The following is a 26,753-nucleotide window of genomic DNA, read 5'->3' as shown; positions in this document are numbered from 1 at the left end:
AGACGGCATGCACTTTTCTTTTGGTTTATTCTGTGTGTAGTCTTCTTCTTTTGCTTTGTTTTGTTTTGTTTTTCCTTTCTTCAAGCGTTTCTTGTCTTGGTGTTTTGTTTCGCGTCCACACCTACACACGCAAACACACACAAATACTCATTGTTTTCTCTTGACGTGCTTTGAGGCTTTCCGCCGTTCATTTGGCTGCTCACTGAACTTGTCGTCAGGTCGATTGGCGGCCGTGGCCTCACCGACACCAAATTTTCATCGCTGAAGGGACGATGAGTCAAATTGTAGCGTCGTCGGCAAAAATTGACAGCGGCGGTGGCGGCGAAGAGCCGCGGCAACAAACTAGAGGAAACCAGCTGCTGGATGAGGAGAAGACGATTATCTCGAGCACGCGAAAGAAGTACACAATTCTTCCGGCGGCGTCGCACAGTCTGATGACGACGAACAACCTGCGCGCGGTGGAGCGGTACATTGCACTCAACAGGGCACATCGCTTCTCTGAGCGGGACAGGTCTCCGGCACGGGTGATTCCGGAGCTCCCATTTCAACGTCGGTACGACGGTGACGAGGTGCTTCAGGCGGCGGTAAAGACGGCTCGTGCCCAAGAAAGTGCGCTTGACGTCCCGTTGCGTTTCATCACCCCTGAAGAGTTCCACGCACCACCCCTTGAGGACCCGCCGACGAACCTCCCGCTTGCGCGTCGGGTGGCAGCTCTGTTGAAGGGAATGGAGTCCGTGCCGGTGCATTGGATGGAGCAACGACCAGGGGCCGTGACAGCAGCCGGCGCTGACGACAGTGTGGTACAGTTGAAAGTTATGAGGGACGCCATTTCTCGGGCGCAGTGTGCTGTCCGTGGCGGTAACACGAGGGAGGGGGCTCATCTCTTTTGCACTGTGGCTTCCCTGCATTATAATAGTGGGAATATGGAGCTTGCACGATCTTTCTTTGCTAAAGCTCTTTCAGCCTTTGAGCTAATAAGTGATCTACGTGGCATCGCTTTTTGCCACAATATTTTGGGTGTCTGCTACTTCCGTCTGCGGGAGTTTAAGGCATCATTGCTGCATCACAAACGTCAAGAGTCTCTTGGTGGATGTTACTCGCGGGCGGTGGCCCAAATCAACATGGGGGTTAGTTATGCCGCACTTGGAGAGCTGGAATTCGCGGAGTCAGCCCTTGAAGACGCATTAACAAATGCGCGTACATGTGAGAGCAGTCTGCTGGAAACGATCGCGCTTGGAAACCAGGGGCTCGTGCATCTGCGTATGGGCAATATGCGGGCGGCTCAGACAGACTTGGAGCAGTGTTTGGAAAAGTGCAGTATTGGTGGAGATAAGAGTGGAGCTGCCATCTGTCTGTTGCTGCTTGGCGAACTGTACTCTCTTATTCACGATCACCAACACGCATTGTTTTATTATGAGCATGCCTACCGCGTTGGGGGCGAGGCGAATTGCTCGGATGTGGTGGATGTGGCTCGCGTCAGCATTGGCATCGCTCGTGGCAATGCTGCATTGAGAGATGCCGTCATTTTGCAGGCCAAACGAATGGGACAACAAATTGACCTCAAAGATGTTGTGACGTTGCTTCCTCCGTAGATTCTGCTGGCTGCCGAACCTTCTCTAAGACCTATGTACAGAAATATGAAGAAAAAAAAAAGAAAAAGAGGAAAATTGCGTGAGAGGAAAGACCTGAGGCCGAAGAAAATTAAAGCACACCGAAAAGTGAGGGAACAGGGAATATATATATATATATGCATATATTGTTTTTGTCTCCTTAAAAGGTGTGTAATAGGGCCTTTTCCCCTTTTCCCCTTTCTTTTTTGTAAATTTTTCCTTCCATTCGCTTCTGTGCTTGGCATTTTAGGGCGACATTTGATTCTGTTCTCTTTCATCTCCTTCTCTTTTTCTTTTCTTTCTTTTCACTTCCGTACTGCTTGAAAATTGAATGCAACATGAGAAATCACATCAATTTTTTTGGCTGCATGTTGCCAACCAAACTTGGACTGCTGGTGGAGCGGTGTGGGAAGCCTATTTTCAGCAACAAGGATGACGTGCGGCGCACCATGGCTGCTCTGCTGGAAATATCAGCCTTTGTGGATCGCAAGTGTCTAAAACTTATCGCCACACCCTTCAAGCGTTTCTGCCGCAAGGATCCTGACACCATCGCCAGCGTCATGGAGATGGTGCCTATCGACCCCGCAGAGCTGTCACATGGTCGAAGAGCCGCATTATTATTGCAGTGTCTCCCAAAACAGGGGTGCGACGATGTCATATGGGAGCAGGCGGTTCAGGTATTCTTGTCGGGAATGCAGGGTAAAAATTGGGATCTGCACGATTATCGCATTGCCCTCGCACACGCAAGTCGATGGGGCCGCCACCCAACTGCACTTGCAGTGGCCACAGAAGAACTTGTCAATGCTACTGTGCGAAGCGCCTCCCAGAGTGACCTTCCTGTGATATTTGTCATTCTCACTTCACTACCCGAGTTGAATCGCTCTCCATGTTTACAGGCGGCAGCAGATCGAGTTATGTCGCTTGCAGAAGTTTTGACGCCAGCAGCTATTGGGCAAATTTGCACCTGTCTCAATAAGTTCCAATTCAAGCATAATTCCCTGGCAATCGCACTACAGGAGGAAGCCATTCGTTTTGCAGAGGAGAGTGATTTATTCAGTGCCGTGCAACTCTTTAGCTTTATTTGCCAGCAACAGAATGATGCAATTAGCCCAGATGCCGTCAAATGCTTGGCGGAGCGGGTGACTGAGGGGAAGGACCTGGATCAAGAGACGGTGATAACGCTCTGTCGAGCGCTGAAGGCACTTCCCCGACAGGCACGTCCCGAACTTCTGCGTGAGATCGCCGAGATGATTGCATTTTTGAGCGTAGAGGTCAAGGGGATTTTGTTGTTGTCAGTGGAAGAGGGGGGCCTAAAAGGAGAGACGTCTGTCGATAATATTCAGTCCTTTATCTCTCGCTTCCTCGCCCTTGACAGCCTGCTTCCACCGGATCATGAACGGCCCAGTGAGCTCACGGAAGCAATAAAGTTGTGCGTGGAGTACATTACAGAGAAACTTGAAGAAATTGTTGCAGATGAAAACCCACCCTTTTCAATTATTCCCAACCTGCTGAATGTCAACATGGAGGAGACCCGACAATGCGGTCTGGCCATCATTCGAGAAGCCGCGGAACAGGGGATTCATTTTCCAACGCTTCAGGCGTTTCGTTTTCTTCTAATTTTGGGCGATCACAACATGAAGGACAGGCGCGTCTATCGACACCTTCGCAATGAGTTTGCCAAAACAGCCTCCGGTATTCCTATGATTCAACTCTGTGCCGCACTGCGGTGTTTTGTGCGAGGCCTCATACGGGATCCGGAGCCCGATTCTCTGGAGGATAAAGTGGAACACGAATTGGAGAAGGAGGACATGGACATGTTTCTTCGGTTTTGCGTGGAAAACCTGCAGAGAGGATTTGCGGATGGTATGGAGATAAAGTGTGTTCTTGCAGCCACTGAGAGCTTGTACCAGCTCGGGTATACCGACCCCGCGTTTCTCGAAAAGGTCGCACGCTACCTGGACTCAAAGTGCGCATCCGCGTCTCCATCTGTAAACAGCAGTGAGACGGCGAATATAGTGTGCCTAGCGCTTGGTGAGGACATTCTTGACAAGTACCCCGCCGTTCACACATTCCTATTGGCGGTAGAAAAGGATGGTGTCAAGATGGAGGCCGCACTTCCTCCGACGGAGTGGATGAACAAAAATGATCCAGCCAACTTTATCGTTCCGTTAACGGAGGTACAACAAGAGGGATGGAACATCATTAACCGAATGGTCGAGACACGATCTGCAGACACAGAAACGCTGAGAAAATTGGCCAAGGAGTATATCTCCATCCTTAAAGACACACGTGTGGATGACCTCAAATATTTTTTTGGTGTTTTTGAGGAGAAAGTGTTAAAGGAGGATAAACTTTTGAAAGAGTGCTTGGATTACCTTCTGGATAGCAACATGGTGTCCAAGCTATCTGCGACAAGTATCGGGGCTATGCTCCATAGTCTTGCATCACTACGGTTTAATTTTCATCGAAGTGTCAAACGACTTGTCTTGGCCATTAGTGCTGAGCAATGGAATGAGATGGATGCTGCTCCTTTGGTACAAATTGTGTCGGGCATGGCAAAGCTCTCACTGCGTGTTCCACAGGTGTTGAATCATGTAGGGGATCGTCTTGTGCGGGTTCATACGTTTCTTTCCCCAATGGATACGGGGGTTCTTATTAATGCGCTTCAGTCCCTTGGGTATGGCAATGATGAGGTGATGATGATGTTAATGCGCCACGCGTCATCAAGCGCCTGCCGTTGGGATGAAGTGTCTCTCACATTACTCTTTGGTTCTTCAAGCATTCATCGTCTGCTTCGAGATGTGGAGGTGGCGACTCCACTATTGGAGCAGGCTGCTGGTAAAACATCCTCACCTCATCTAAGACAAAGGATTGCGGCTTCAATAAAAAGATCCGCGCTACCTCGGGAACTCATACAGTCTTCAACTGCCGCCTTGACAGGCGTGGAGGGTCAAGACGCACGGAAGCCGCTTCAATTAACTTAACATATATTTATGCATTTAGGAGGAGGGGGGAGGGATAGGGGTGGTGTAGTGTGGAGTGAACTCAAACGGCTTGTTGTTTTCATGCCTTTAATTCGTGGGGTGGGGTCGCGGTGATTCTCTCCGTTTGTTGTCGTGGTGGTGGTGTTTTTGGATTTTTCCGTTTTTTATTCTTTTCAGTCCCTCCGAGGCGAATCCGCTGATTTTTTTTTTTTTTCGCCATACCGGCCCTTTATTTGTCTCAGGAAGAAAAAAAAAACATTTCTCTTTTATTCTCCGCTTTTCTCCTACTTTTCTTTTCCCACAATTCCGCTTTTCCCTTTGCATCCTTTGGGGTTCTGGCGGTTTTTTATTTTTTATTTTTGCGCACACAACAGGACCGATTGGCGTTCAAAAATGAACAAGCGGGGTCTATACGAAAAATACAAAAAGTTATACAACTGCCTAAATGGAGTGAAAACGGTTTCGAACTTTCAGGTCACCGGCACGCTGACTCCACTGGAGTTTGTGGAGGCGGGAGATGAGTTGGTGCAGAAGATGCCTGTGTGGGCATGGGCCGAAGGAGAGGAAGGCATTCAACCCTTTCTTCCACCCCGAAAAAAGTACTTAGTGTACCATGGGGCTCCGTGCTATCAGCGAGCTCCGGACGCCGACTCGCTCGGAGAGAATGAAATGGAGGGCGAGGATGGCTGGGTGACAACGCACGCTGAACGCCAGCCCAGCAAGAATGTTGTCATGGCTCCAGCGAAAACGATCAACTGGGACGATGAGGATGATGAGGATCAAGACAATGCAGAGGACATAGGGGAGCGAAAGTGTCGTTTGTACGATGTGTACATGGTGTATGACCAATATTACCAAACCCCACGCATCTTCCTTATTGGCTACGCCGAAGATCACACAACACTTCTCACCAAGGATGAGATGATGCAGGATGTATACGCTTCAAACAGAGAAAAGACAGTTTCCATTGATCCTCATCCCTTTCTAAAGGCAGCATGTATCAGTATTCATCCTTGCCGTCATGCGGAGACAATGAAACGTTTGATTCAGCACATGAAAACTCGTTATGAGGCGGAAGGGGCTAACGAGGCGGAAAAAGATGCCTTTGTTTTCCCCACGCATATGGCATTTTTTCTTTTTCTTAAATTTATTTCATCCGTTGTGCCGACTATCGAGTACGACCTTTCTACCAGCATTGATATATAGCCTAAATTGCGAGAGAGAAAGGAAAGAAAAACTCGTTCAACTCCCTATTTTTGTCTCTTTTTGCCGTTGTGGGGGTACGGCATGCTTCATTGGCGGCGGGGGAAAACGGACACGTGGGAGGGCAAAACGAATTGAACGTCATTTTTTTTTTTAGTCCCCGCTTTGTGGCAGCATCCCCTTCCTTTTTTTCTTCTTTTTATTCCCCCATAGAATTCTCCAAGAACTTGTGGGAAAAAAAATACGCGCAGATGCGACCGAGAAAGTGAAGAGGAGCGTTGCTTTTATATTTCGATCGCTTTGCCGGAGGGTCGGTATGCCTTCCACGGCGGCGCGCTGGAAATGGCGAAGGCGTTTTATTTAAGAACAGCCGCTTCTCTCTCTACACATCCTCTGGCTGGCCATCTCTCACCATGCATGAACGCGGCGAGGGCAATTGGACGGGTGCAGGGCATGCTAACCACCAAAATCTGAGTTCTCAGCGCGACAATGCCCAGGCCATCGGGGATCAACAGCATCTTTGCGCTCTCTTCAGTGCGCAGCTAGTGGCCTAGGAGAAGAGGGACTCCGTGTGACCCTCGCGGAAGAGCTCTCCGCGAGAAGTGCAGGACTTTTGGGAAAAGGAGACGCGGCCGTTGACGAGGAAGAGGCTTGGAGAAGCCAGCGCTGCCCGAGTTCACCCCCCAACCGCGTGGTGGCAACTCCCTGGTGTCCAAGCGTCGCCTTGTCCCGTGGGAAACTCCTAGCATCCTCTTTTTTGCAACGGCGGCGGGGACGATGGTGGTGGCCGTGAGCCCCCCGAACGCATGCGTTCCTCCACTTGCCCAGGGCTCCGCCAACGACGTGCCGAGCCGGGAATTCTCGGGGGATGGGGGGAAGCCCCGGGTTCCTCATTCACGACGCGGCTAAATGGGTCTCTCGTTCCCAGAGTGGGGCTTGCAGGCTCTGGAGCTGCTGCTGCGCAGGAGCCCGGTGACTGGGGATAGGAATCCACACATGTTCAGGAGGCGCTCGCGAGTCCCATGGGATGGATCGGGATGGGCGGTGATCGTGGTGCGCCGTCGTCGGTGGTGTTGAATTTCAGCGACGCCCTGCGCACGATGACTTTTGGGCGGCGCGCCCTAGCATTTTCATGATGGGGCCGCGTTCATGTTCGTACAGGACTATGGACGAGGCGGGCGCGTTGGCAAATTCTACCCAGCCGCTGACCGGGAAGGAGCAGCGAGGACGATCTTCTCGTGGCCGGCTGTGCGGGTTGTTTGGGCAATAAGCATCTTGGGGCTTCTTGGCGGTAGTGGATGCGCTGCTGCGTAGCTTCGCGGGATGTTTGCCGCAAGGCGTGTGGGTTTGTGTGTGCGCCGTGTCTCGTTGCGGGGTTGCGCGCCACTGCTTGTGGGAGGTCGGTTTGGCACCGTTTATTCTTTTACGTTCGCGCCGTCCCGATTTTGCGCGGAAGCCGCTTGGCTTTTTTTTGATGGGGAAAAGAGAAGAGCAAAAAAAGGAAAGCAATTTTTTTTTTTCTTGCGTCAGACGCCGTGCGCGTGAAGGCGCGGTCCCTCCATACCTCCTTTTTTCCCCTCCGGGTCCCGGAAGCCCGGCGTAAAAGCGCGCAACAACTGAGCGTTTCCGTTTTTTTCATAACGGATGTAATATGTAAAAAAAACAAAAAAAAGAACAGCCCAGATGGCGCACTGGTGGCCCAAGCCCTGCCACCTCTTTACAAACTTTTTTTTTTTTTTGATTTGCGAAAACAACTCTGAAAGAGCTGTCAGTAAATAAATAAATAAATAATAAATAATCCCGGAAACGATGGTTGCCGCCCTCGAAAATAATAATAATAATAATAATAATACTCTCCTATTCCCCCTTTCCTCCCATAAGAAAAACAACAACAACAACAAATGGCCAATGTTTAAGTGTAAACAAAAGAAAAACGGGAAGAACAAATACAAAGGATATTTTCTTCCTCTCTACCGTATTTGTTATGTCTTCAGCTTCGGTGTGGCATGAAAGTGGTCGGCCATCACGCGGGCGACGCAGGTGGTCAAACCCTTGGTGAACGGCACGTGAAGGAACTCGTTTGGTCCGTGTGCGTTGCTCTTCGGCCCGAGCGTCCCCGTGACGACAAACTGGGCTTTCGGAAAGCGTTTGAGAAGCATCGCGATAAAAGGAATGGATCCACCCAGGCCCTGTGAGGCGAATGGTTTGCCAAACACGGTCGTGCTCCCTTCATTCAGGGCTTTGGCGAGCCACGGCTCGAGTTCGGGGGTCGAAAAACCGTAACCCACAGAATCTGGTTCAAAATGAACTTTGGCCCCATACGGCGGGTCCGCCTCAAGCATTTTCTTCAGTGAGTTTGCGGCATCATCGGCATTGGCTGAAGGTGGGAGACGAAGTGAAATCCGTAACGTCGATTTTGCACGAATGACATTGCCAGCTGTGGCGGGATCTGGGAGGTCAGCCCCCGTCACGGTGAGTGCGGGTTTCCAAGAGTTTCGCAGAGCGAGTTCGACATTGTCACCGGATGCTGGAGAGACGCCGGGCAGAAGAGCGAAATGCTCCATGAAATTCACTTCATTCATGATTTCCATGTTCTTCACGACAGCCTCCGGAATGGCACAATGTGCCTCGGGAACCTTCACCTCACCTGTTGTTTGGTCCTCAACTCGATTAAGCAAAATACGGGCAACCCGGAATGGATCGGGAACCACCCCACCGGAGATACCGCTGTGCATACTTTCACTCATGGTCTGAACAGTGAGGATGCCACAAGCAACACCTCGCAGCGCCGTGGTTAACCACAGCTTGTCGTATGTCATGGCCCCACTGTCCAGGCAGATAAGAAGATCCACATTTCCGATACGGTCACTGAGCCGGTCAATATAATAGGGAAGGTCCTCGCTTCCAGATTCTTCACCCGCCTCAATAATGACGACGATGTGTCCATGAGGCAAACCGTGTTTTTGTACCGCCGCCAGAGCGGTCAACGTTGAGAATATAGCATATCCATCATCTGCGGCACCTCGGCCGTACAATTTCCCATCGCGGTACACAGCCTTTTGGGGGTGAAGACCCTCATCCCAGGGAGGAAGAGGCGGCTGCTTGTCCATATGGCCGTAGAGCAACAGCGTATTGGCTGTGGGTTCTGTCCCGTCAACTTCCACAATAAGGAAAGGCGTGCGACCCTTCTCTTCCAGGACCTCATATTTTAAGCCCTTGATGGGTTGATTCTTCACCCATTCCACAATGACGTCCATGGCCTTGCCCATGAGGCCGTTGGTGGCCCACTCCGCATCAAAGTGAGGGCTCTGGTTGGGAACTTCAATGTATGCGGAGAGAGCTGGCAACACCGTTTCGTCCCATTCCGCAGAGATGGTTTGGCTCACTGCATTCCAGTCAACCGACATTGCGCCCAAATTTCAAGCTTTCCTTTTTTGCGTTATTATTATTATTACTTTTCTTTTTTTTTTTTTTTTTTCGCTTGGTTTTTAGCTATCCCTACGAGATTTCTGGTAATGAGGGTAAGAGTAAATTGAGACAGTGCAGAGATACAAATATGCCTTTCACATATGCATATATAAATAAGTAAATAAATAAATATATGCAGACGCATACAACCCCGTAACTCGTTTCAACCAACCAAACAAAATGCACACGTAGAGAGAAACTCTTCGCCCCAATTTATGTCCGTTGCGGGCAAAGTAACAGTAATATAATAGAGGAGTCCCAAGGTGTTCCTCAAGTTACAATGTTCTGTGCATTATATATTACAAGTGTGTGTATGTAATTATATACGCATGTTTTTTTTTTTTTTTTTAAATCCCCTTTAAGCCTGTTTCCTCCCCATTTTCCCCAAGATATCGCCATCAACAACTTCCCCATCAGATGAGGTCACTCCCACCAAAAAGGCATTTTTTTTCTTCGCATCCGCACGGCCTTTTCTCTCTACGGAGCGGTGATTCTCAATAGTTGTGTGTGACAAAGTCGTGTTTTCCTCGATTGTCACGAATTCCCTAAAAGACGCCATGCTGTACGTGTGGGCGGGTAAAGTAAAGTGAAGGGCCAGGGATTTAGTTCCTTTCTGCCGTGCCGTATCAGATGCGGCCAACGCCACGGCACCGGCAGGCAATCGTTCTGCCAGTCGGAAGCCATACTTTCCAATCGGCCAGAGAGTGCGGGGTTGCCCTCGCGAGGTCGCCGTGTAGCTGGCACGCTGTCGGAGTTCCATATCCGTCAGCAGCTTGTAGACGCCGTCCCCATTTTCCCCAATCAATTCGCTTAGTTCCGGCAGGACTTTGACCCACGGAAGAGTCGTGCGGGGATGCCCACTGCCAGCAGAAAAGAGCGGCCGAAAGTACACCGGGTGACACGAGAGGCGATTATGCCCGCGTGAGGAGGGGGCAAATCCCAAAAGACGTGAAACGTGACTTATGACCTCATTACCCTCCACGTTGAGAGGAATGACCACATCACGGAGCGTATACGACGCCGCCTCCTCTCTTGTAAGAACAAAATGGGCACCGTGAAGGCCATCGCCACCACGAGTTAGGCCCAGCAAAGACGCGTCGGGAAAAAGCTCGGGTTTAGCCACGACGTTGGCAGGTAGGATCCCATCGCCATTATGCAACACAAATTCCCCAGCTTCAGGGGATCCCTCCACCGCGCCTCCGCCCAGTTCGTGAATGCGACAACTAGCGAGTACGTTCCACAACAGGGCGGATTTGCTTCTTTCGATTTGCGCTCTTAATCCACATGAAACATGGAGATGGTACCACTCTTTCAAAACAGCAGGGCGATCCTCCCCACTCTGAAAAAGTCGCACCATCTCACTTACCCAATCGTCTCCTGCCATTGTTCTTGCGTCATCGCTGAGGCACGCGGCAATAAGAAGCGCTTCCGCCGGCATTTCTTTCTCCCACGCGGCTGCTGCGTGGTATGAGCGAAACAGAGACGACGGCGACCGCATTCCAAAGTGACAGGGACCAAAAAAATTAGGGAACACCGCAAGCCATCCCAGAACTCTTTTCTCCAATTGCGTCTGCCCAGTGGTGGTGGGGGTGGTGATGCCCCTTAGAAGCATGCTGTACTGCATCTGGCAACGACTACTGTTGACGGGGTCGCACGGAAAGAATCGCCAACCGAGTAACTGTATATTAATTTGCAGAGGTCGTAGGTTTACTCGAAGTAACTTTTTAACGACGCTTGCTTGATGCGTCTCGTATGAGGTTGAGTCCGCCAGTAACAAACACAGACTACACACTTGAACCGTCACAGCCGACTCTTCCAGTGCGACATTCGCTGAAAAGTGTTCTGGAAGGCACATCCCCTCACAGGCCTCGCTCAGCAGTCGAAAGGCCTTCGAAAGAGACAAACCTTCCTTGTAAAGCACAAAGTGTAGGTACCGCTGCTCGGGCCCGGCCGACTTGTAATGACAGGTATCAACCGCATCTGGCAAAGTGGGAGAAATAAAAGTCACAATCTTTCCACTGGGAAGTACTTCCGCCACCTGCATATCACTAGTGTACATCCGAAAGCCACGGAGCCTCGGAACCCGCTCGCCGTTTCTGCCGTGATGTAATCTAGCCGCAATACCCGCCTGCAGTTCCAACTCCTGCATGGTGGGTCTAGACTGCAACTCCCTTAGGCCTGAAAGAATACGGCAGAAGTTACCGCCATCACGAATGGCACGCACAAACTCCCGCGCACGTTTTATTGCTCCGTCAATATCGACGGCAACAGCTACCCGCTGCAGGATCGTGGGATCCAGGGTTGGATTGTACAGCGGCAACGCGTCTCCTACACGGCTGTCTGAAGCCTTCTTATTTTTACCCAGAATTGGGTCCGTTCGTTTCATTTCATGTGTGATTGCCGCCGGAGACGCCAATGCCCGAGTCATCTGCAGGAGTGAACGGAGCGTGCACGATAAATCGGTGACGTCCTTTGAGAATCCCTGTGACGCGGAAGATGATGATGATGATGTCAGTTCCGTGTGAAGATCGCTAAGAATGGATGACACAAATAATGAGGTGCAAGGCGTTGATGCCGTCGTCGTTGCGGAGAGCCGTGAAGTGGCACGCGGCACCCGTATCCGACGGCTCACGGCCGCCATGGCGGCTTGCACGGTTGGCGATCGAGGTGACATGTCCCTTCTTCTCAGCCCTGCGCCTTTAGACAGTTGGAGTGCAAAGAGAGAAGGAGCAGCACGGAGAACCGCCGTGGCAACACACCCACCAACCACAGGCGGCAAAACTGAATACTTCCACCACAATTAACACGCAGTGCAGTCGCAGAAATTATTTAAATTAGGGGGAAAAATTACAAAAGAAAGAAAAATATGTGTTGGCTACGCGAATTTTTTGCCCAGGCGAAAAAAGCATTTTTTTTTTTTCACCTTCGGTGGGTTTGCCTGGCTCCTGCCCAATTTTTCTATTGATTCCTAAATGTTATTGCATATAGATATATAGATATCCATACATGTATGCATTTGTTTTGCTTAACTGTCCCCCAAATCAATTTTTTTTCTTTTTTTTTGCCCTTGTGATTTATTTTGAGTTTCTCTTCTTTTACTTTTTTTTTTTTTGGGGGGTGGGGGGGTGGGGTGTGGGGTTATTGATGTTAGTCTTCATTGCTACTCAAGCCCGTTTTCCGCGGTGTGTCTTCGATGCCTCGACCAGTCTCTTCTGGTCTCCACACAGGCTGGCAATGCGCACAATAAACTCCGTAAGGAACTGAAAATCAATAATCTTGTTCAACAATCGGAAAGCTGCACTTGTCATGCCTTGATCCCACACCGTCAGGCGTCCCGCAGAGGCAAACAATTGGTCAGCAATATACGATGGCGGGGCTACAAGCCTCCGCGTTGCCTCGATGGTGCTAAGCTTCGGTCCCTTGTACTTGAAGAAGTTTGTGTTCACGGGAGAGGGGTGAATGACAACCACATGGATGCCCGCATGGCGCACTTCCGCGGCAATTGTTGCGGCAAAGTTTGTCAAAAACGCCTTTGAGGGGCTGTACAATGTCGCTGTTGGCCCTGGAAGGTAACCGGCGCTGGATGAGGTGAATGCCACAAGGCCCCGCCGCTGCCGCTCCAACATCTTTCGCAGAAAGTGGTGGGTGATAGGGATGGCGCAGCCGGCATTGCACTCAAGGTTTGCACGCAGCCGGTCAACCTCCGTATCGGTGAAAAGCCCCGTGTGGAGGTACCCGGCGTTGTTGAAAAGAAGACCAACGTCGAGGTCTTGTGTCGCCTCAATGATGGGCGCCATGTAACGCATTCCCTCCCCGCCCAAGTCCACCGCCACCTTGCGAAAGCTGCGCTTCGGGTACTTCTTCTGAAGCTCGGCGAAGGTGCTATGGAGCCCCGGATCCTCCAGTGCGACGAGCACGACGTTGATCTCTTGCTGCGCAAGCTTCTCCGTGATGGCCTTACCGATGCCACTGCTCGCCCCCGTGACAACAGCCCACTCCGCGTCGTACTTTTTCTTAAGATCCTGCGGGATGCGCATTGCCAGCTGCTGCGCGGCGGCGGCCACAAGGTAAGTGACCATGCTGAAAAGACCCACCAGCAGCGAGACGGTCGACAGCACCCACCAGAGGGCGCCAAAAATGATGTTCATCTGTTTTTTTCCTTTCTTCTTTGATACTCTTCCTCTCTCTCTCTCTCCTTCCGCAACGTGTAACAGTATTTTCCCCTTGCCTCGCCCTACTCGTGGTATGTCTTTGTTCTTTTTTGTTTCTCTCTTTTCTTTTCGAAGGATAGACCTGCTACCCTACATTTCCGCGCGGGTGGCCGCGAAGACATCAGGAAGAGAAGGAAAGAGGGAGAGACAGGCGGGAAAAAAACGCAAAATGTTTTGAATTCAAAAATTAAAAAAAGTCACCATCCACCCACGCGTTGCGCTCACACTTTCACGCAGCGGCTTCAGCAGGGGAGGGGCACAAACATCGGGCACGAGCAAAGCAACAACGACAGCAACAAAAAAGCAAACACGCACGCACACACACACTCATTCAATAAGACGCAAGAAGCAACAGTGTCAATCACCAGACACGCAAGGGTTTTCCTTCCCTCCACCAATAACCCGCCCCTGCTTTTTTTAAAATTATAACTCGTCCCTTGGAAAGTAGAAACTGCGCAAGATTTTCATACTGTCTTTTGCCGATAACTCCACTTGTACGGAAAGCAGCCGGGCTTTCCTCGTTATCCCTTGAGGCGACATACATCGCTGAACAACAAGGGCCACGCAGGAATCTTTTTTTGCAGCGTGGCGAAGGACCATACTATATATGGACTTTCCACAGTCTTCCTCTCTGCAAAGGGTGTCATACAGCTCATCTTCTGGAATCACTAGACGCGTCTTGGGACACACACTGTTTCTGTAATCCGTCCATGCTCGCATAAAACTATGGCCGCTGACCCATGGATCCGTATTGGCTACCCCAACAGCCCGAGCATCCAAAGTGTCGGCGGTGCGAATGTGAAAAAGGTGAAAAGTGCCTGCGCCAGAAATACAGGCAGCTATGGTCTCCGTGGAGGACACAAGCAACCCCAATGCATGAACGGCGTTGGGTGTCGTTCCCCTGGAAAACTGACAAATAACAACATGATTTTCAACATCGAGTAATTTCACGGATGTCCCCCGCTCACTCACTGTGAGTGCCCGCACTCCATCGGGGGTGATCGTGATGCATCCCACTTCATTGCGGTGAACTTCCACAACGTTGACCGTAAGTTGGGGTGTAAGCTTCTTTCCAAGGTCCGAAAATGGCTCTTGCAGCAAACTAGACTGTACATGCCTTTCACTCGCATAACAAATGCAGCGCACAGTGCCGGTCGTCGGGCCAAGAATGACCCCATACAATTGGGAGTAGCAAATGCCACACGCCATTTTCTCTACAAGCATGGTACCCAGTGCCAAAGTATCACCCTTCTGACGCGAGGTCGATGCCGGGGTCGACGCCTGGAACGACTCAATCATTTGCAGCGCGTGGTCAAAAAGATATATGAGACCTGTTTGGATACCCACCAACAGCATGCGGGGATGAAAACACACCGCATACACTACGGAAGAGAGCTTTACACGAGCCAACACCGAAAGGTCTTCATTCACCGTGTCATCTGCAGAGAGGTCCAGTATTGTGACGGTGTCGCGGTGACCGGAGTCCCACCCCACCAAAACCACCAGATTACCCTGCCCGTGTAGGGCCACAATGCTCACGCCACCAAGAACAGGGCGCCGAATAACCTCACTTAGCCAGCCCTCCTCACTCAAAAGTAATTCTGTGCTGTAAATGATGAACCCATGCGTCAAGCCCACCGCAAGGTTAGTGCCTTCGTTGTTCCACGAGAGGCACGTCACCCGCTGCTCCAGTTGTTCCACAGTCATATACGCTATTTACCCCCTCCCTTCTTCCACAACTTTTCCACCTCTACTTCAAGTTCACACCGATAAGAGAGAAAAGGGAGAAAGGCACACGCAAAAAGAAAACATGAATGGACAAAATCATTTTTCTTTTTACAATCCCCACTGCATCTCGCTTTGCTCACGCCACAATAACAGCAATTACTTCTTTTTTTTTTTTTTTGTCTTCACTTCTCCCCATCCCTTTGTTCATGGAATAAGGATATTTCTCAGGTTTTCTTCACGCGTCGACATGCGCCGTGCAAGCCTCCCACATCTGCTCACGGCTTGTTGATGCAGTGATACACCGTTTGGGTCACCACAAGTGCGATGCTGCTCCCCCTCCTCCACAAACCTCAATTGACTCTTTGCACAACAATTCTTTAATCCCAGCAGATGCAGCTTTGCGGTTTGCATTTGCGGGGCTAACACCGTCAATGGCGTCCGCTTTGTGGCAAAATTGAAGTAATGCGCAAGATAGGCAACCCGCACCAATTCCTGCTCGCAGACATGCGTCAGGGAAAAGAGGCTCCTCAGGGCTTCTGGCAGACCCGCACGTACTTGAGAGACACGCATAACGGCATCAAATTCATTGACAGGACTCCAAACTACAAATTGAACACGCGACTTACGTTTACTATCCGACTGCAACTCCATTAGGTGGTGTAGGGATTGCAAAGCTGTTAAACGAGCACTGCGTTCCTGAAGGGAAAAAGAATTCTGCGGTATTTTTTTCCCTTCCCCACCCGCCGAAAAGGTCGAATGACACAAATAAGCCTCCCACCTTAGCTGGAACAGTGCTGTGAACGGTATCACTACCATCCCCGTGGGAGCTGGTGCTTCCCCGTGTGCCGCTGCCCCCTCCCCTGCCGTCGCGGGGAAGGCGTCCCCTTTTCTCACTGCCGCCGTCCATGAGGCGATGGCTCGACCAGCCAACAACGGCTCAACAAGAAAGGATGTCATCAAAAGTTCCCGTCGATGAATCGTGCTTGAAGGAAGAAGCCACCCCGCCTCCGTGCTCTCCTGGCACCATGCTGTGGTCGTCGTGCTGCTGCTCCCGTTGGGAAGCATAACATCTGTCCACTTTTGGGAGAAGACACTACTCAAAAGAGCCACATCCAGAGCACGCCGCGCCAAACGCAATTCCTCCTTGCCACCTGACGTTACTGCACTCTTTTGCGCACCCTTCAATGCTTGAACGTAGAGCCCAAACCACTCACCATACGGCACAAATGTAATGTTTCGATGCGGCACAGACGCCACGCGTTCGAATAGGCGTGCAAAGATATTCCCCTGCATGAGGGATCCTTTTTTTTTTTTTTTGCTTCCTTTTGTCCTTTCCCCTCACCCCCCACCCCGCCTCAAATGCAGGTGCCCAAACAAAAAAAACAAAAAACGAGATCAGGAGGAAGAATACAATAAAGCCCCACTCACTCACTCAGCATAAAAAAAAATAAATACATAAAAAAATCACACATACAAACAGACAGAGACGTGAAAATGAAGAGTCACATGCATAAATTTGTGTGTATTGGTCGGCTCCTCCTTCATATATTCCTTGTGAGTGTATAAGTGCATATACTTTGTCTGGCATCAACACAAACGCGCGGGTTCGGGGTGCCCTTCTCGCTTCAGGACTCAGAATTTTACACGACGCGTTGTTCCAATTAAAATTTCCCTTTCCCTTTTCCTTTATTTTTTTTTTTAAATTCTCACCCCCTGTTTACGCAGGCATCCATGCATCAAAGGAAAAATAATAATAATAATAATAATGATTCGCTGTATCCACGTACGTATGAAACAATACTATTTATTTTGGGGTGAGAGACTTCTTTACTGCGTTCCGCATCGTCTCCGTCACCTGCCTTCTCACAGCCGCCTTGAAAATGGACGTTCCGGCCACAATGATGTTCGCTCCTGCTTCTGCGGCCGCATCAATTGTCTTTTCACCCAGACCCCCGTCCACTTGAATGTTTAAATGGGGATACGCCCGGCGCAGTTCCGCGACCTTCGGCATCATGTCATGCATAAACGACTGACCGCCAAATCCCGGCTCCACAGTCATAACAAGCACCATGTCTACCAACTTCTCCTCGATGAGCTCGGTCACGGCACTCGCCGGCGTCTTCGGTTTGAGCGCCACTCCGCACTGCATCCCAGCCGCGCGTATGTGACGTGCAACTGCCTTTGGGCATTCCGCTGCCTCAACGTGAAATGTCATCTGCGAGGCCCCGGCCTTTGCCATCTCGTCCACCCACCTGTCAGGGTGACTGACCATGCAATGCACATCCAGAAAGGTGTGTTGCAAATGCTTCCGCAGGGCCTCTACCACACACATGCCGATGGAGATGTTCGGAACAAAGTGCCCGTCCATCACGTCCACGTGCAGCCACTCCGAGGCACCTCCTTCAACCGAGAGGACATCCTTGCACTCATCAAGTAGTCGTGCAAAATCTGAGGCAAGAATCGATGGAGCAATAATCGGCCGCAGCGTATCGGGACGGTCAGCGCTCAGCCACGTGCCACGGTCCTGGTGATCAAACATGCTGAATAATTCGAGAAAAAAAGAAATAGATAAAATTGGACTCTCGGACGAAAAGCCAAACCCCTGCGGGGGAATTCCACAGCACAAGGCTTGTGTTCAAAAGAGAAGGAGGAAAAGTTAAAACAACAACAAAAAGAGATACGGAAGAATAGAGGCACAATACAAACAACGTCTCTCCCTTCTTCCTCTCCACACCAGAGCCGCATCCTTTCCTCTCAGCTCGCAAGTAAAATCCATGCTTCATCCACCATGTGCCGCGCCTTGCAGACTTCCCATTCGCGCTGGACACGCTCCGGAAGTTGCTCGAGTGCAGTTTCCAGCGCGAGGATGGCGGTGCAGCAACCTGCACCTTCCATCTGCGAAAAATATCTCGTCAGACACTGCGACAGCTGCACGGCTCGTGGAGGATTTGCCAAATCGGCGCGGAGGGCAAGAATAAGCTCCTGCAACCAGCCATGCATCCGCGCAAGAACGGCCAAAAGTGCATGCATCCCGAGCATCACCTGCGGACTCTGGGTGGATTTCTCTTTGCATTCTCTCCCTCCCACCTGGAATAGAGCAGATGCGGCCGCCTTTGTCATAGAGGCGCCCTGCTGCTGCCGCTGCTGGGACGCCTCCTTCGCTTGCTGCAGCTTGCTGCACCACATCTGCTGGAGTTTGCCAAGGGAACGAAGAAGCGCACTCACGTCCTCTGTGTGCTGAGCAATGATTAGCTCAACGGCAGACTCCGGGAAGGCAAGAAGCATGCCGAGTGGGTCGGTACAGCAGCGCAACGCGTTATCATTGGCAGTAGCGGAAGCTGCAGAACAGCCAGTGCGCCGTATGGCTTCCTCCACAACTATCCGCTGCGATGTCAGGTTGCTGATGGCACTTAGATTGGCCACAATGGTGTCCAGAAGATTCTGACACTCGCGAAAGCGCTGCACCACCACTAATGCAGCCATGAATCTTCCCTTCCTTCCCCAATCCCGCTACACACATCCACCCAACCATCCCGTTCAAAAAAAAAAAAAAAAAAAAGAAGACGAAGACACACACAAGAAAAAAGCATATCACCCCTCCATTTCGTGTACTTCCTCCTCCCCTTATGCAATACTCTCACAAACCACAGGTGGTCCAAACCGAACAACATGAATCTAAAAGGGAAATTTGTTACCAATCATGGAGAACAAACATCACAGTAAATCTACGGTTTCACTTTAGAAGGACAGTGGGCGTAAAAATTTTCCGGTGCCTGAATCGGTACTGGGGGATAAATAAGAGAAAGAAAGAAATTTGAAAATTCATTTGGCCTTTCATGAAGAACACCAATGAACACACACACACACGCACACACAATACACTGCACCCTCATTCCTTCTATTCACTTCTTTTTTTTTTTTTTTAAATACTACTCTCTCCCCCACATATCCCACCCACAGTTATTATATACATATATATATGTGTATGTATATAACGATGTCCCATCAGCTCACTTTTTTTTTTTTTTTTAAATATATATATATTGTTTCATTCAGGCTCTGCTGCGGTGGCAACGGGGTTTAAACAAAGGAGAAGGGTTGCTCCTCTATCTGTGGTTTGCGCAAGACTGCATGTACCACAACAACACCTACAGAAGACAGAACCAACCAAAACACCACTGAACTACCGTTTGTGATAAAAAAGGAAATACCAGCAAAGATTGCAATAAACAGATATGCCTGTGAGAATGTTATCTTGCGGTTTAATACAATGAAGTGGTTGCTGTTCGTCTCCAGTGCCTCCACCCGCTTTGTACCCACAAACCACCACATGGCCAAGGTAAGAGCAACGCACAGAGAGAACGCTGGGTTCAGAAGCAGCACATACGACGAGCACAACATTGCCATGATCATGTAGTTATGATAGTAGTGATTGATATTGCGGTTGAGGCGGCTGAGAGACTCGCTGAGGCCTGACGGAGGCAAAAAACACTCCCGATCAAAAAACTCCTTCCACGGACGCACCATCGCCAGTTGCCGTCGTCCTCCATTCACTGCGTATGTGTAGTAATACTGCAACTTGCCAATGAGTGAGGAGGGAACTGCGGTGCCCACAGGCACATTGACGCCCACCTCAACGGCGTCTGCGGTGCCATCCACAAACGCCATGTTGCTCCTCTGCGGGGGGACATTAGGCATCATAACACTACCCAATTCCTAATCTTTTTACCTCCAACAGATCCAACGCAATATGACGCGTATCTGTATGGACGCAAAACCAACAGCAACAAAAAAGAAGAAATCAAAAAAAAAAAAAGGAATGAAAGACGTACACCGCGGGGGAGGCACACAAGCAACGCGACGCCAGTCACAAAGGCGACTTTCACACACACACACACACACACACACACACACACACAGCAAGAAAGATACAGAGGGACTGCAATAAAAGAAAAGAATCAAACCTCTTTTCGCATATGACGAGCCTACAAAACTCGCCTTCTATCCGCAGTCTCTCCCTCCCACCCTCTCTTTCATTTTCTCCCTTTTGCTGTGCGGCCACTGTGGCCAACTCTCTCTCTCTATATATATATGTTTATATTTATATACGTTTCTCTCTCAGTCAGGGACACACACACAAACACACACAAAAGCAGACACATGCATCCATTTCCCACTCTATCCAATAAACTGTATGCCCTTCATTGAGCCCACCGGTTGTTGTTATTTTTTTTATTGACCTTTCATTGCCACCTGGCGGTGTACACGGCCCTGATTTTACCCCTTTTTCTTTTTTTAAATTTTTTCAAATAATTTCTTTCTTTTTTTTTCTTTAAATTCCCACATTTCTTCGTTTTCTTTCTTTCTTTTTTTTTCCTTCGTTTTTTCTTTTTTTTTTGTTATTTTCCCTTCTCTATTCAACGCTATCGTCCCTTGAAGAACTGGATGCGCATCCTGAGGGCGCGCCGCATGATGTCAAAAATCTCGGCCGCCCTCAAACTGGGAACACCGTTAACACTTTGAACGCGCCACTCCGTCTTCACCGGCGGCTTCATGAAATTCTTGTAGAACGGATGCTTGCGCCTGGCGTCGCGCTTCGATGGCAAATCAGGCAACGCCCTTATACGCATTATCCGTTCCGCTCCCTCACCACTACTCTCAAGCGACAATCCCCACTTTACTTCATTGGAGTCGCGGCGTATCACCATTTCCTCTGGTGTCAATAGCTCTATCGTGACATTGTTGGGCAACACGAGAGGCTCAGGAGTTTCGCCTGCTGCCGGCAGCCTCTCCGTCTCCTTTGAGCCCTCCCGCAGCTTTCCCCCCATACCTGATGTGTCGTCCGGTGTGGCTTCATCGTCGGCGACCATTGGGTACGTCTCCTTCACATCATCTTCTTCCGCATGCTTCTCTGGCTCTGCCGTCAATTCCTCTGCTTCATTCGCATCTGCAGTGTACACATCATCGGCCTTCGCATCCAGGTCCTCGGCGTTTTCGTGCTGTTTTCTTTGTTGCTGGCTCTTTGTCTTCTTTTTCCTTTCCCCAGATTGCTTGGCACTCTTCTCACCCAAAAGTGGTTTTTCCCTCACCTTTTCAATCTGATCCTGAGTGAGCGCCAAGGACACCTTCTCCGATAGGGACCCTTTGCTCCGTTCCGCCATGGAAGGGGCCACAACTACAAAATTCATTACAATCGTCTCTGTGTGGGCACACAATGCCTCGGCCTGCGCGACTGTTGTAACCTCAACCCCATTGACCGCCATCAGAGCGACACGTCCGCGGTAGTCTGCGAGGAAATTCCTTGCCCTTACCGATGTGCATCGCTTGGGTAAACCGCTTACAATTAATTCTTCCGTTAGCTCACACCCCCACGGCATGCTTCGATCGGGGCGGTGCAAGACAAGCGTTGCACGTTGCCCGGATGAGCCCTCACCTCCTTGGTTGGGCAAAAGAAAGGCCAACTGCTGCACAGAAGGCTGTTTGAGTGCACCGTTGGCCAATTGAATAGCGATACGCTTATTCGACTTGGTGGCATTCTTAAAAATCTCCAAAACTTCTTCCGCACCAACAGACGAGATATCTGGAATTGTCGTCGAGTTCACGGCGACTATTTTGGCCCCTTCTGTAGTGCAGCAAAGGAGTCGATGCAACTCTTCCCCTTCCTCAGAAACGCTACGAAGCGAGGTGTCAATGTCCACTATTTGTCCGCATTGATTAAAGATAAGCCCCCATGGGGATGCGATGTCCGTGCGGCGCAGAACCACCGTTGATGCCTCACGGTCAACGGACTGAACCCACGTCTCCGTGATGGGGGGTTGCGTGGTACTCACCTCCACCAGCACTACCCAGTCGGCAAGTTGGTAGTATTGACGGGAAAGAATGGGCATCATCTGTTCAGCCGCATCCGGAGTGGTGTCCATGAGCTGAACGCATGGAAACGTGACAAGGATATTATCGTAAAACGATTCAAAGTCATTCAGAAGCGTAAGGGTAGTGCGCAACGCGCCCACTTGCTGGGCGGTCCGCTGGTTGTTGTGGCTGCTTTCCAATTCCATATTAAGACGCCTGCGTAACTGTTCAAGAAACAGCTCCACACGGAGTTTTATACTCACCCACGCAATTACATGAAGTCCCTCCACCATACCCGCCTGGGGCGCCGTTCGATGAGCAACGTACTCCGCTAGTACGGAGGCTACCTGCGCCCGGTCCAACTGTCCTGTGACCACTTCCTTGTGAAATGACACAAGAGCAAAGCGAACAATGTCCGCCAGCTCAAGCAGAGCATCCCGCGGTGTCAGAAGAACTTCCGATTCCTTTTGGCAAAGATCGTTCAGGCGCGCCATCACAGTGGCGATGCGGCGGGCCACGAGAAAGGTGTGCGGCTCCTTGGGCGACGGGGGCTGATTAATCGGGCTGTTCGGTGCGTACAGCAGTTCCGCTGCGGCGCCCCACTGTTGCAGCCTCTGGGATGCCGTCAGGCCATCTTCCATCTGGGCGACACAGCGATGCTTGCGTGGCCTGCTCTTGGACATAACAGCGCAGACAACCTTTTCGATCAAAACCACTGACAATGCCCCAATGAAAAGAAAAACAAAAAAAAAAAAAGGAAAAAGAGACGGAGAGAAAAACGAAAACGAAAAATGGATCAAAGCAGCTGCAAACAGCCCCATGGGAAACCCAACTTCTCATTCCGTTATTTCTCTCCTTTTTTTTTTTTTCTTTGCAGTTCGGTCTTTTGTTTCTTTTCATCATTTTTTTCCATTCGTTTTCCCTCAGTGGACATGGGGCAACAGTAATTGAGAGACTTCTGATTCTCTTCAGTTGGGCTTCTTCTTTTTCCCCCCCTTCTTACGATGGTGACCCTTGAAGCCCCCACCGGATCCCTTGCACTCCAGGTATGCCAGCAGAAGGAGCACCAACGTGATGATGTACTGCACCACTTTGGGGCGCATTTTCTCCAGCTCCTCGTCGTCAAAGTACGTCGGCCGTCGCAGCAACGCATGTGGGATAATAAGCACAGTGTTGATCAGTAGCACGAGCCCTACCGTGCGAAGACCATTTCCAAATACAAAGAGAAGCAACAAGGCAATGAAGTAAATGTCCGCAAGGCGCTGGTAATGAACCGAAATACCACCAATGCGCATCGTTGTTCCGTACCTCGACCGTTTCTTCCTGGAGAGCTGGATGCTGTGCACCAGCAACGCGGACACACAGAGAAGGACGAAGAACAGCGGGTCATAAAAGATAAGAAAAGGCAGCGTGACGGTGTAGAAAATCACGGCATAATTTGCGGCAAAAAAAGGAATGTTGAGGTTTAGACGAGAAGCCACTTCCCCAAAATTCTTCGGAAAACAAAATTGCTCTCTGTCAAAAAAATCCCTGATCCACGGAAGTTCTTCCTTCTGAAGCTCCTTGCGGATTCGCCACACCTGTTGCAGGACGTCACGCAGACTGGAGAGGTCAACGGCAGATTGTGGCTGATGACCTTGTTCCGGTTCCTGCTCCTCCGTTGAGGCGAAGGTTGCCGTGGGAGAGCCCGGCAGCCGTCCTCTCGCGGAGAAATCGGCTGTGGATGATGAGGCAAATGAGCGCGGCTCGCTGCTGCTTCCAGAACTGTCCCTACCGTGCGGGGTATCGACGGGTCCGCCGACGCCACCCGTGTTGTCCCTCTCCATGCAGTGAAGAGGTGCTCCTCTCCTGGGACGCAGCGGGCTGACAGAAACACGTATTTGATTCTAAAAAAGAAAAGGCGTATGGGTGCGTCAGAGAAAGAGTAAGAGAGATATAGAGAATAAGAAGGAAAACAGCAAAAAAAAAAAAAAGAAAAAGAAAAAGAGAGAAATGCTTGTGTTGACCCCCCACCTTCCCAGGAAAAAGAGGCACGCACACGCACACAAAAGAAAAAAAAAGAAAAATTTCTCCAATTCCTAAACATCCCGCCTCTTTTCTTATTGTCACCGATATTTACGCTATCCGTTTTGCCACAAGGAGAGTCTTTTGCCGAATGGGGCGCCGGCGTAGTCCAGAGGCTCCTTTGCCACGCACAATTCCCTCGCTTCATCGTGTTTGAGCGGGTCTTCTTGAAACAGCTCCTCGTTCTTCTCACCATCGCCGCCAGCCGACAGACGTGGACGTTGGAGAAACGGCAGCCCCGGAAAGAAGCGGTGTGCGATGTACTGAAGATACATTCCCTTCACGTCGCACAGCGGGCCCGGGCGGAGCAGCAACTCCTTCAAATCCATAAAAAGACGTTGTGGGCGGGAGGTCGCGCGGTGGTGGAGACGACTCAGCCACCACGCGCAGCGGTGGGAGAAACCAATCGCTTTCGCAAGGCGAGCGTCATCGCGAAACGAGCCGGAGAGAAGCGACAGTGACGAGGAACGACTGCCATCGCTTTGACTGTTGTGAAGAAAATCGCTACGCCCCTCCCGCCGCAAGAAACCCTGCGCCCCGCTTTCGAGGCACTGACACAGCAAAATAATAATCTCCATGAGCTTTGGTAGAAGGCCAACCAGGGAGTTTTGTCGCCGGCTCAATTGCAGCGTGCAGTTGCGCCGGAGAAAAGCAAGAATGGGGCGTGTCACCGGGTCAAGTCGCCTCGAATACGGATGCAACACAAGGGCGGTCTCCGCTATCGTCCTCAAGCTGTGTAGGCTCACACCGTCCATGAGCCGAAGCGACGTTGATGAGATGTTTGCATCCACCCGCGCCACCCGCGCCTCTTCTTCCGGGGTGCACACGACGTTGGGAGGACGACGTGGCAATTCCGCGCCGTCGGGGAGAACAGTACGGTAACACTGCTGCCACACGTAATCCACCACGCGGTAGCGTAACACAAGCGGCAGCTCGAGCTCGAGGCGCAGAGAGTCTACAATTTGATGAACTAAACAACCGTTTTTAAACAAGAACACATCTAAGGGCGTTCTGCAATCGTCACGTGGATCTGCGCTCCCAGAGCCGCTAATGCCTGCGGTCCACATTTCTGTCACCAACTCGTGGGCGAAAGAAACCCGTTTTTCTTGTCCTTTACCTGTCATCACCAACACCCAGGCGTCAAATACTCCCTCTCCTGTCTCCTCCCCCGCGATAATCAATAATGGGCCTCTTCCCTCTCAAATTAGTAAAAAAGAAAAAAAAAGGAAAGAGAGGATAAAAAGAACAGCAAAAAAAATAAATAAATGAAAAAAAAAACATGCGTGGTGACATGCAGCTCATGCAACGACAATAGGGAGATGGATAGGAGCAGATATATATATCCCATTTGATAGTTTGAGTATGTGGAGGGGCGATGTTGGGAGATGTATGATGGGTCCCACCTCGCGTTACCTTCACGCCCCATAGAGAGATCGAAGGGTCTGAAGCTTGTCAAGTGGAACCCAACTTTCCGCGTTCTGCCGTGTCATTACTTCTCTTACTTGCAGATCCACCGATGAGTTTTCCCAGACATGTTTTTTGCAATGAAATACACTCAACGCAGCCTTCCATGCCCCCGCAACACGTAATGCACGCAGGGCAAAGAGGACAGCAAGCGACGGATCATGCGCGCTCGCGTCCCTCATGGCTGCAAGGGCCTCCGACCACCGTCCGCCCTGAGCCACGCAGACGGCAACATAACTGCTCAGCCTTAGATTTCGCCGCAACTCGGCCTTGCCACCGTGATTGGACGGAGGAACCGAAGATTCGGTAGTGGGCAAGAGGGAGTCCCACCAACTGAGACAACTCCTCCAGTCTCCTATTCGTTGCAGCGTACGAACCAATGGGACCGCGGAAGAAGGGGTTATCTGATCCCGCAGCGCTGGTGTGGAAAGAATCAGATGACACAACTTCCCTGAACGCATGGTATTCGCAGCCTCCGTTATTGTCTTCACCGTCACCGCCGTTGGATGAATCTCACGTGAAACCATAAATTTTGTGATCACATCAACTGCCTCGCGCTGACGTCCTTGCCGGCTCAGTATCCCCAAAGTGATGTTCACCGAGGCGGCATTGGGGTGATGCATGGACAAAAGCGTTTGAAGCGCCCGCGTCCACGAGGATCGACTTTTTGGACTGCGATAAATATGAAGGAGCTCCTCGTTGTTCGTCAACGCCGCAGCATCAGCCGCAGTATCCCCGCCGCGCGTTTCCTCCAAGGAAGGGCGCTGCCGGTTCTGGAGATCATCACGGCGCATCTCGCAAGCAAGCCTCACCCAAGGCTCCTGCTGAGATGCGGGAATGTGCGGAACGACGCAACGCTCAAAGGACTCTGCAAGTCTCACCACCTCGGACTGGAGAGTGGAGCGCTGCTCGCTGCCGTGCTTCTCAAGACAAATCTGGCCATCCTGCAACAATTGGCACGCCTCGCTCCAGCCGTTGGCATCTGTCATCGCCGCCAGCATCGCCAGCAGCCTCGCGGAGAGACGCTGAGGGCACACGCTCGCTGCATCACTCATAACGACGTGCTTCGCCTCTCGCCACTTGCCGGCCTGTACCAACATGCGTGTCAAAAGCAATGTATGCGACCCCGACACGGCGACGTCCTCAACTGCGGTGGTGCGCCACACGGCAAG

The 26,753-nt window shown here is 50.8% G+C and overlaps 15 protein-coding genes across 15 annotated transcripts, besides 33 other annotated features; 3 read left to right on the top strand and 12 right to left on the bottom strand.

Annotated features, from left to right (window-relative positions):
* Positions 1 to 2,866: part of a sequence feature (heterozygous, non-Esmeraldo-like haplotype) that runs on past the window's edge.
* Positions 49 to 72: a microsatellite.
* Positions 273 to 1,592, top strand: Tc00.1047053509213.150 (hypothetical protein, conserved; the record flags this gene model as incomplete). Its single annotated transcript, XM_808545.1, has 1 exon — positions 273 to 1,592. One exon carries the CDS (start codon positions 273 to 275, stop codon positions 1,590 to 1,592), a length of 1,320 nt encoding a protein of 439 aa, XP_813638.1.
* Positions 1,873 to 1,922: a sequence feature (A-rich).
* Positions 1,949 to 4,594, top strand: Tc00.1047053509213.140 (hypothetical protein, conserved; the record flags this gene model as incomplete). Its single annotated transcript, XM_808544.1, has 1 exon — positions 1,949 to 4,594. One exon carries the CDS (start codon positions 1,949 to 1,951, stop codon positions 4,592 to 4,594), a length of 2,646 nt encoding a protein of 881 aa, XP_813637.1.
* Positions 2,867 to 3,428: a sequence feature (areas merged during assembly that could not be assigned to a particular haplotype. This can correspond to areas where the two haplotypes were merged or to regions with more than two copies in the genome that were merged during assembly.).
* Positions 3,429 to 3,575: a sequence feature (heterozygous, Esmeraldo-like haplotype).
* Positions 3,576 to 3,768: a sequence feature (areas merged during assembly that could not be assigned to a particular haplotype. This can correspond to areas where the two haplotypes were merged or to regions with more than two copies in the genome that were merged during assembly.).
* Positions 3,769 to 3,932: a sequence feature (heterozygous, non-Esmeraldo-like haplotype).
* Positions 3,933 to 4,605: a sequence feature (areas merged during assembly that could not be assigned to a particular haplotype. This can correspond to areas where the two haplotypes were merged or to regions with more than two copies in the genome that were merged during assembly.).
* Positions 4,606 to 13,899: a sequence feature (heterozygous, non-Esmeraldo-like haplotype).
* Tc00.1047053509213.130 (autophagocytosis associated protein, putative) lies at positions 4,988 to 5,800 on the top strand (the record flags this gene model as incomplete). Its single annotated transcript, XM_808543.1, has 1 exon — positions 4,988 to 5,800. One exon carries the CDS (start codon positions 4,988 to 4,990, stop codon positions 5,798 to 5,800), a length of 813 nt encoding a protein of 270 aa, XP_813636.1.
* Positions 7,570 to 7,595: a microsatellite.
* Positions 7,625 to 7,649: a microsatellite.
* On the bottom strand, positions 7,780 to 9,204 carry Tc00.1047053509213.120 (peptidase M20/M25/M40, putative; the record flags this gene model as incomplete). The annotated part of the gene is made up of 1 exon (XM_808542.1): positions 7,780 to 9,204. One exon carries the CDS (start codon positions 9,202 to 9,204, stop codon positions 7,780 to 7,782), a length of 1,425 nt encoding a protein of 474 aa, XP_813635.1.
* Positions 9,253 to 9,275: a microsatellite.
* Positions 9,371 to 9,397: a microsatellite.
* Positions 9,598 to 9,618: a sequence feature (AT_rich).
* Positions 9,624 to 11,939, bottom strand: Tc00.1047053509213.110 (hypothetical protein, conserved; the record flags this gene model as incomplete). Its single annotated transcript, XM_808541.1, has 1 exon — positions 9,624 to 11,939. One exon carries the CDS (start codon positions 11,937 to 11,939, stop codon positions 9,624 to 9,626), a length of 2,316 nt encoding a protein of 771 aa, XP_813634.1.
* Positions 12,311 to 12,377: a sequence feature (A-rich).
* Tc00.1047053509213.100 (hypothetical protein, conserved) lies at positions 12,430 to 13,413 on the bottom strand (the record flags this gene model as incomplete). The annotated part of the gene is made up of 1 exon (XM_808540.1): positions 12,430 to 13,413. The coding sequence occupies one exon, from the start codon at positions 13,411 to 13,413 to the stop codon at positions 12,430 to 12,432; it is 984 nt and encodes a 327-aa protein (XP_813633.1).
* Positions 13,900 to 14,664: a sequence feature (areas merged during assembly that could not be assigned to a particular haplotype. This can correspond to areas where the two haplotypes were merged or to regions with more than two copies in the genome that were merged during assembly.).
* Tc00.1047053509213.90 (hypothetical protein, conserved) lies at positions 13,900 to 15,183 on the bottom strand (the record flags this gene model as incomplete). The annotated part of the gene is made up of 1 exon (XM_808539.1): positions 13,900 to 15,183. One exon carries the CDS (start codon positions 15,181 to 15,183, stop codon positions 13,900 to 13,902), a length of 1,284 nt encoding a protein of 427 aa, XP_813632.1.
* Positions 14,665 to 24,655: a sequence feature (heterozygous, non-Esmeraldo-like haplotype).
* On the bottom strand, positions 15,409 to 16,497 carry Tc00.1047053509213.80 (hypothetical protein, conserved; the record flags this gene model as incomplete). The annotated part of the gene is made up of 1 exon (XM_808538.1): positions 15,409 to 16,497. The coding sequence occupies one exon, from the start codon at positions 16,495 to 16,497 to the stop codon at positions 15,409 to 15,411; it is 1,089 nt and encodes a 362-aa protein (XP_813631.1).
* Positions 16,642 to 16,669: a sequence feature (AT_rich).
* Positions 16,951 to 16,974: a microsatellite.
* On the bottom strand, positions 17,009 to 17,743 carry Tc00.1047053509213.70 (ribulose-5-phosphate 3-epimerase, putative; the record flags this gene model as incomplete). Its single annotated transcript, XM_808537.1, has 1 exon — positions 17,009 to 17,743. One exon carries the CDS (start codon positions 17,741 to 17,743, stop codon positions 17,009 to 17,011), a length of 735 nt encoding a protein of 244 aa, XP_813630.1.
* Positions 17,959 to 18,687, bottom strand: Tc00.1047053509213.60 (hypothetical protein, conserved; the record flags this gene model as incomplete). The annotated part of the gene is made up of 1 exon (XM_808536.1): positions 17,959 to 18,687. One exon carries the CDS (start codon positions 18,685 to 18,687, stop codon positions 17,959 to 17,961), a length of 729 nt encoding a protein of 242 aa, XP_813629.1.
* Positions 18,744 to 18,766: a microsatellite.
* Positions 19,058 to 19,080: a microsatellite.
* Positions 19,169 to 19,198: a microsatellite.
* Positions 19,219 to 19,249: a sequence feature (AT_rich).
* Positions 19,285 to 19,905, bottom strand: Tc00.1047053509213.50 (hypothetical protein, conserved; the record flags this gene model as incomplete). The annotated part of the gene is made up of 1 exon (XM_808535.1): positions 19,285 to 19,905. The coding sequence occupies one exon, from the start codon at positions 19,903 to 19,905 to the stop codon at positions 19,285 to 19,287; it is 621 nt and encodes a 206-aa protein (XP_813628.1).
* Positions 20,088 to 20,123: a microsatellite.
* Positions 20,495 to 20,543: a sequence feature (AT_rich).
* Positions 20,558 to 20,610: a sequence feature (A-rich).
* Positions 20,628 to 22,874, bottom strand: Tc00.1047053509213.40 (hypothetical protein, conserved; the record flags this gene model as incomplete). The annotated part of the gene is made up of 1 exon (XM_808534.1): positions 20,628 to 22,874. One exon carries the CDS (start codon positions 22,872 to 22,874, stop codon positions 20,628 to 20,630), a length of 2,247 nt encoding a protein of 748 aa, XP_813627.1.
* Positions 22,786 to 22,816: a microsatellite.
* Positions 23,022 to 23,879, bottom strand: Tc00.1047053509213.30 (hypothetical protein, conserved; the record flags this gene model as incomplete). The annotated part of the gene is made up of 1 exon (XM_808533.1): positions 23,022 to 23,879. The coding sequence occupies one exon, from the start codon at positions 23,877 to 23,879 to the stop codon at positions 23,022 to 23,024; it is 858 nt and encodes a 285-aa protein (XP_813626.1).
* Positions 24,013 to 24,046: a microsatellite.
* Tc00.1047053509213.20 (hypothetical protein, conserved) lies at positions 24,174 to 25,241 on the bottom strand (the record flags this gene model as incomplete). The annotated part of the gene is made up of 1 exon (XM_808532.1): positions 24,174 to 25,241. One exon carries the CDS (start codon positions 25,239 to 25,241, stop codon positions 24,174 to 24,176), a length of 1,068 nt encoding a protein of 355 aa, XP_813625.1.
* Positions 24,656 to 25,441: a sequence feature (areas merged during assembly that could not be assigned to a particular haplotype. This can correspond to areas where the two haplotypes were merged or to regions with more than two copies in the genome that were merged during assembly.).
* Positions 25,327 to 25,395: a sequence feature (T-rich).
* Positions 25,442 to 25,895: a sequence feature (heterozygous, non-Esmeraldo-like haplotype).
* Tc00.1047053509213.10 (hypothetical protein, conserved) lies at positions 25,533 to 26,753 on the bottom strand (the record flags this gene model as incomplete). Its single annotated transcript, XM_808531.1, has 1 exon — positions 25,533 to 26,753. A coding segment is annotated over one exon (1,221 nt), but the record flags the coding sequence as incomplete, so codon positions are not given.
* Positions 25,896 to 25,958: a sequence feature (areas merged during assembly that could not be assigned to a particular haplotype. This can correspond to areas where the two haplotypes were merged or to regions with more than two copies in the genome that were merged during assembly.).
* Positions 25,959 to 26,753: a sequence feature (heterozygous, Esmeraldo-like haplotype).

This window comes from Trypanosoma cruzi, genomic scaffold, assembly GCF_000209065.1.
Source record: "Trypanosoma cruzi strain CL Brener 1047053517173 genomic scaffold, whole genome shotgun sequence".
In the NCBI taxonomy this organism is placed as follows: Eukaryota; Euglenozoa; class Kinetoplastea; order Trypanosomatida; family Trypanosomatidae; genus Trypanosoma; species Trypanosoma cruzi.
Note: the sequence above shows the minus strand (reverse complement) of the source record. Positions and strands in the feature narration are given on the sequence as shown.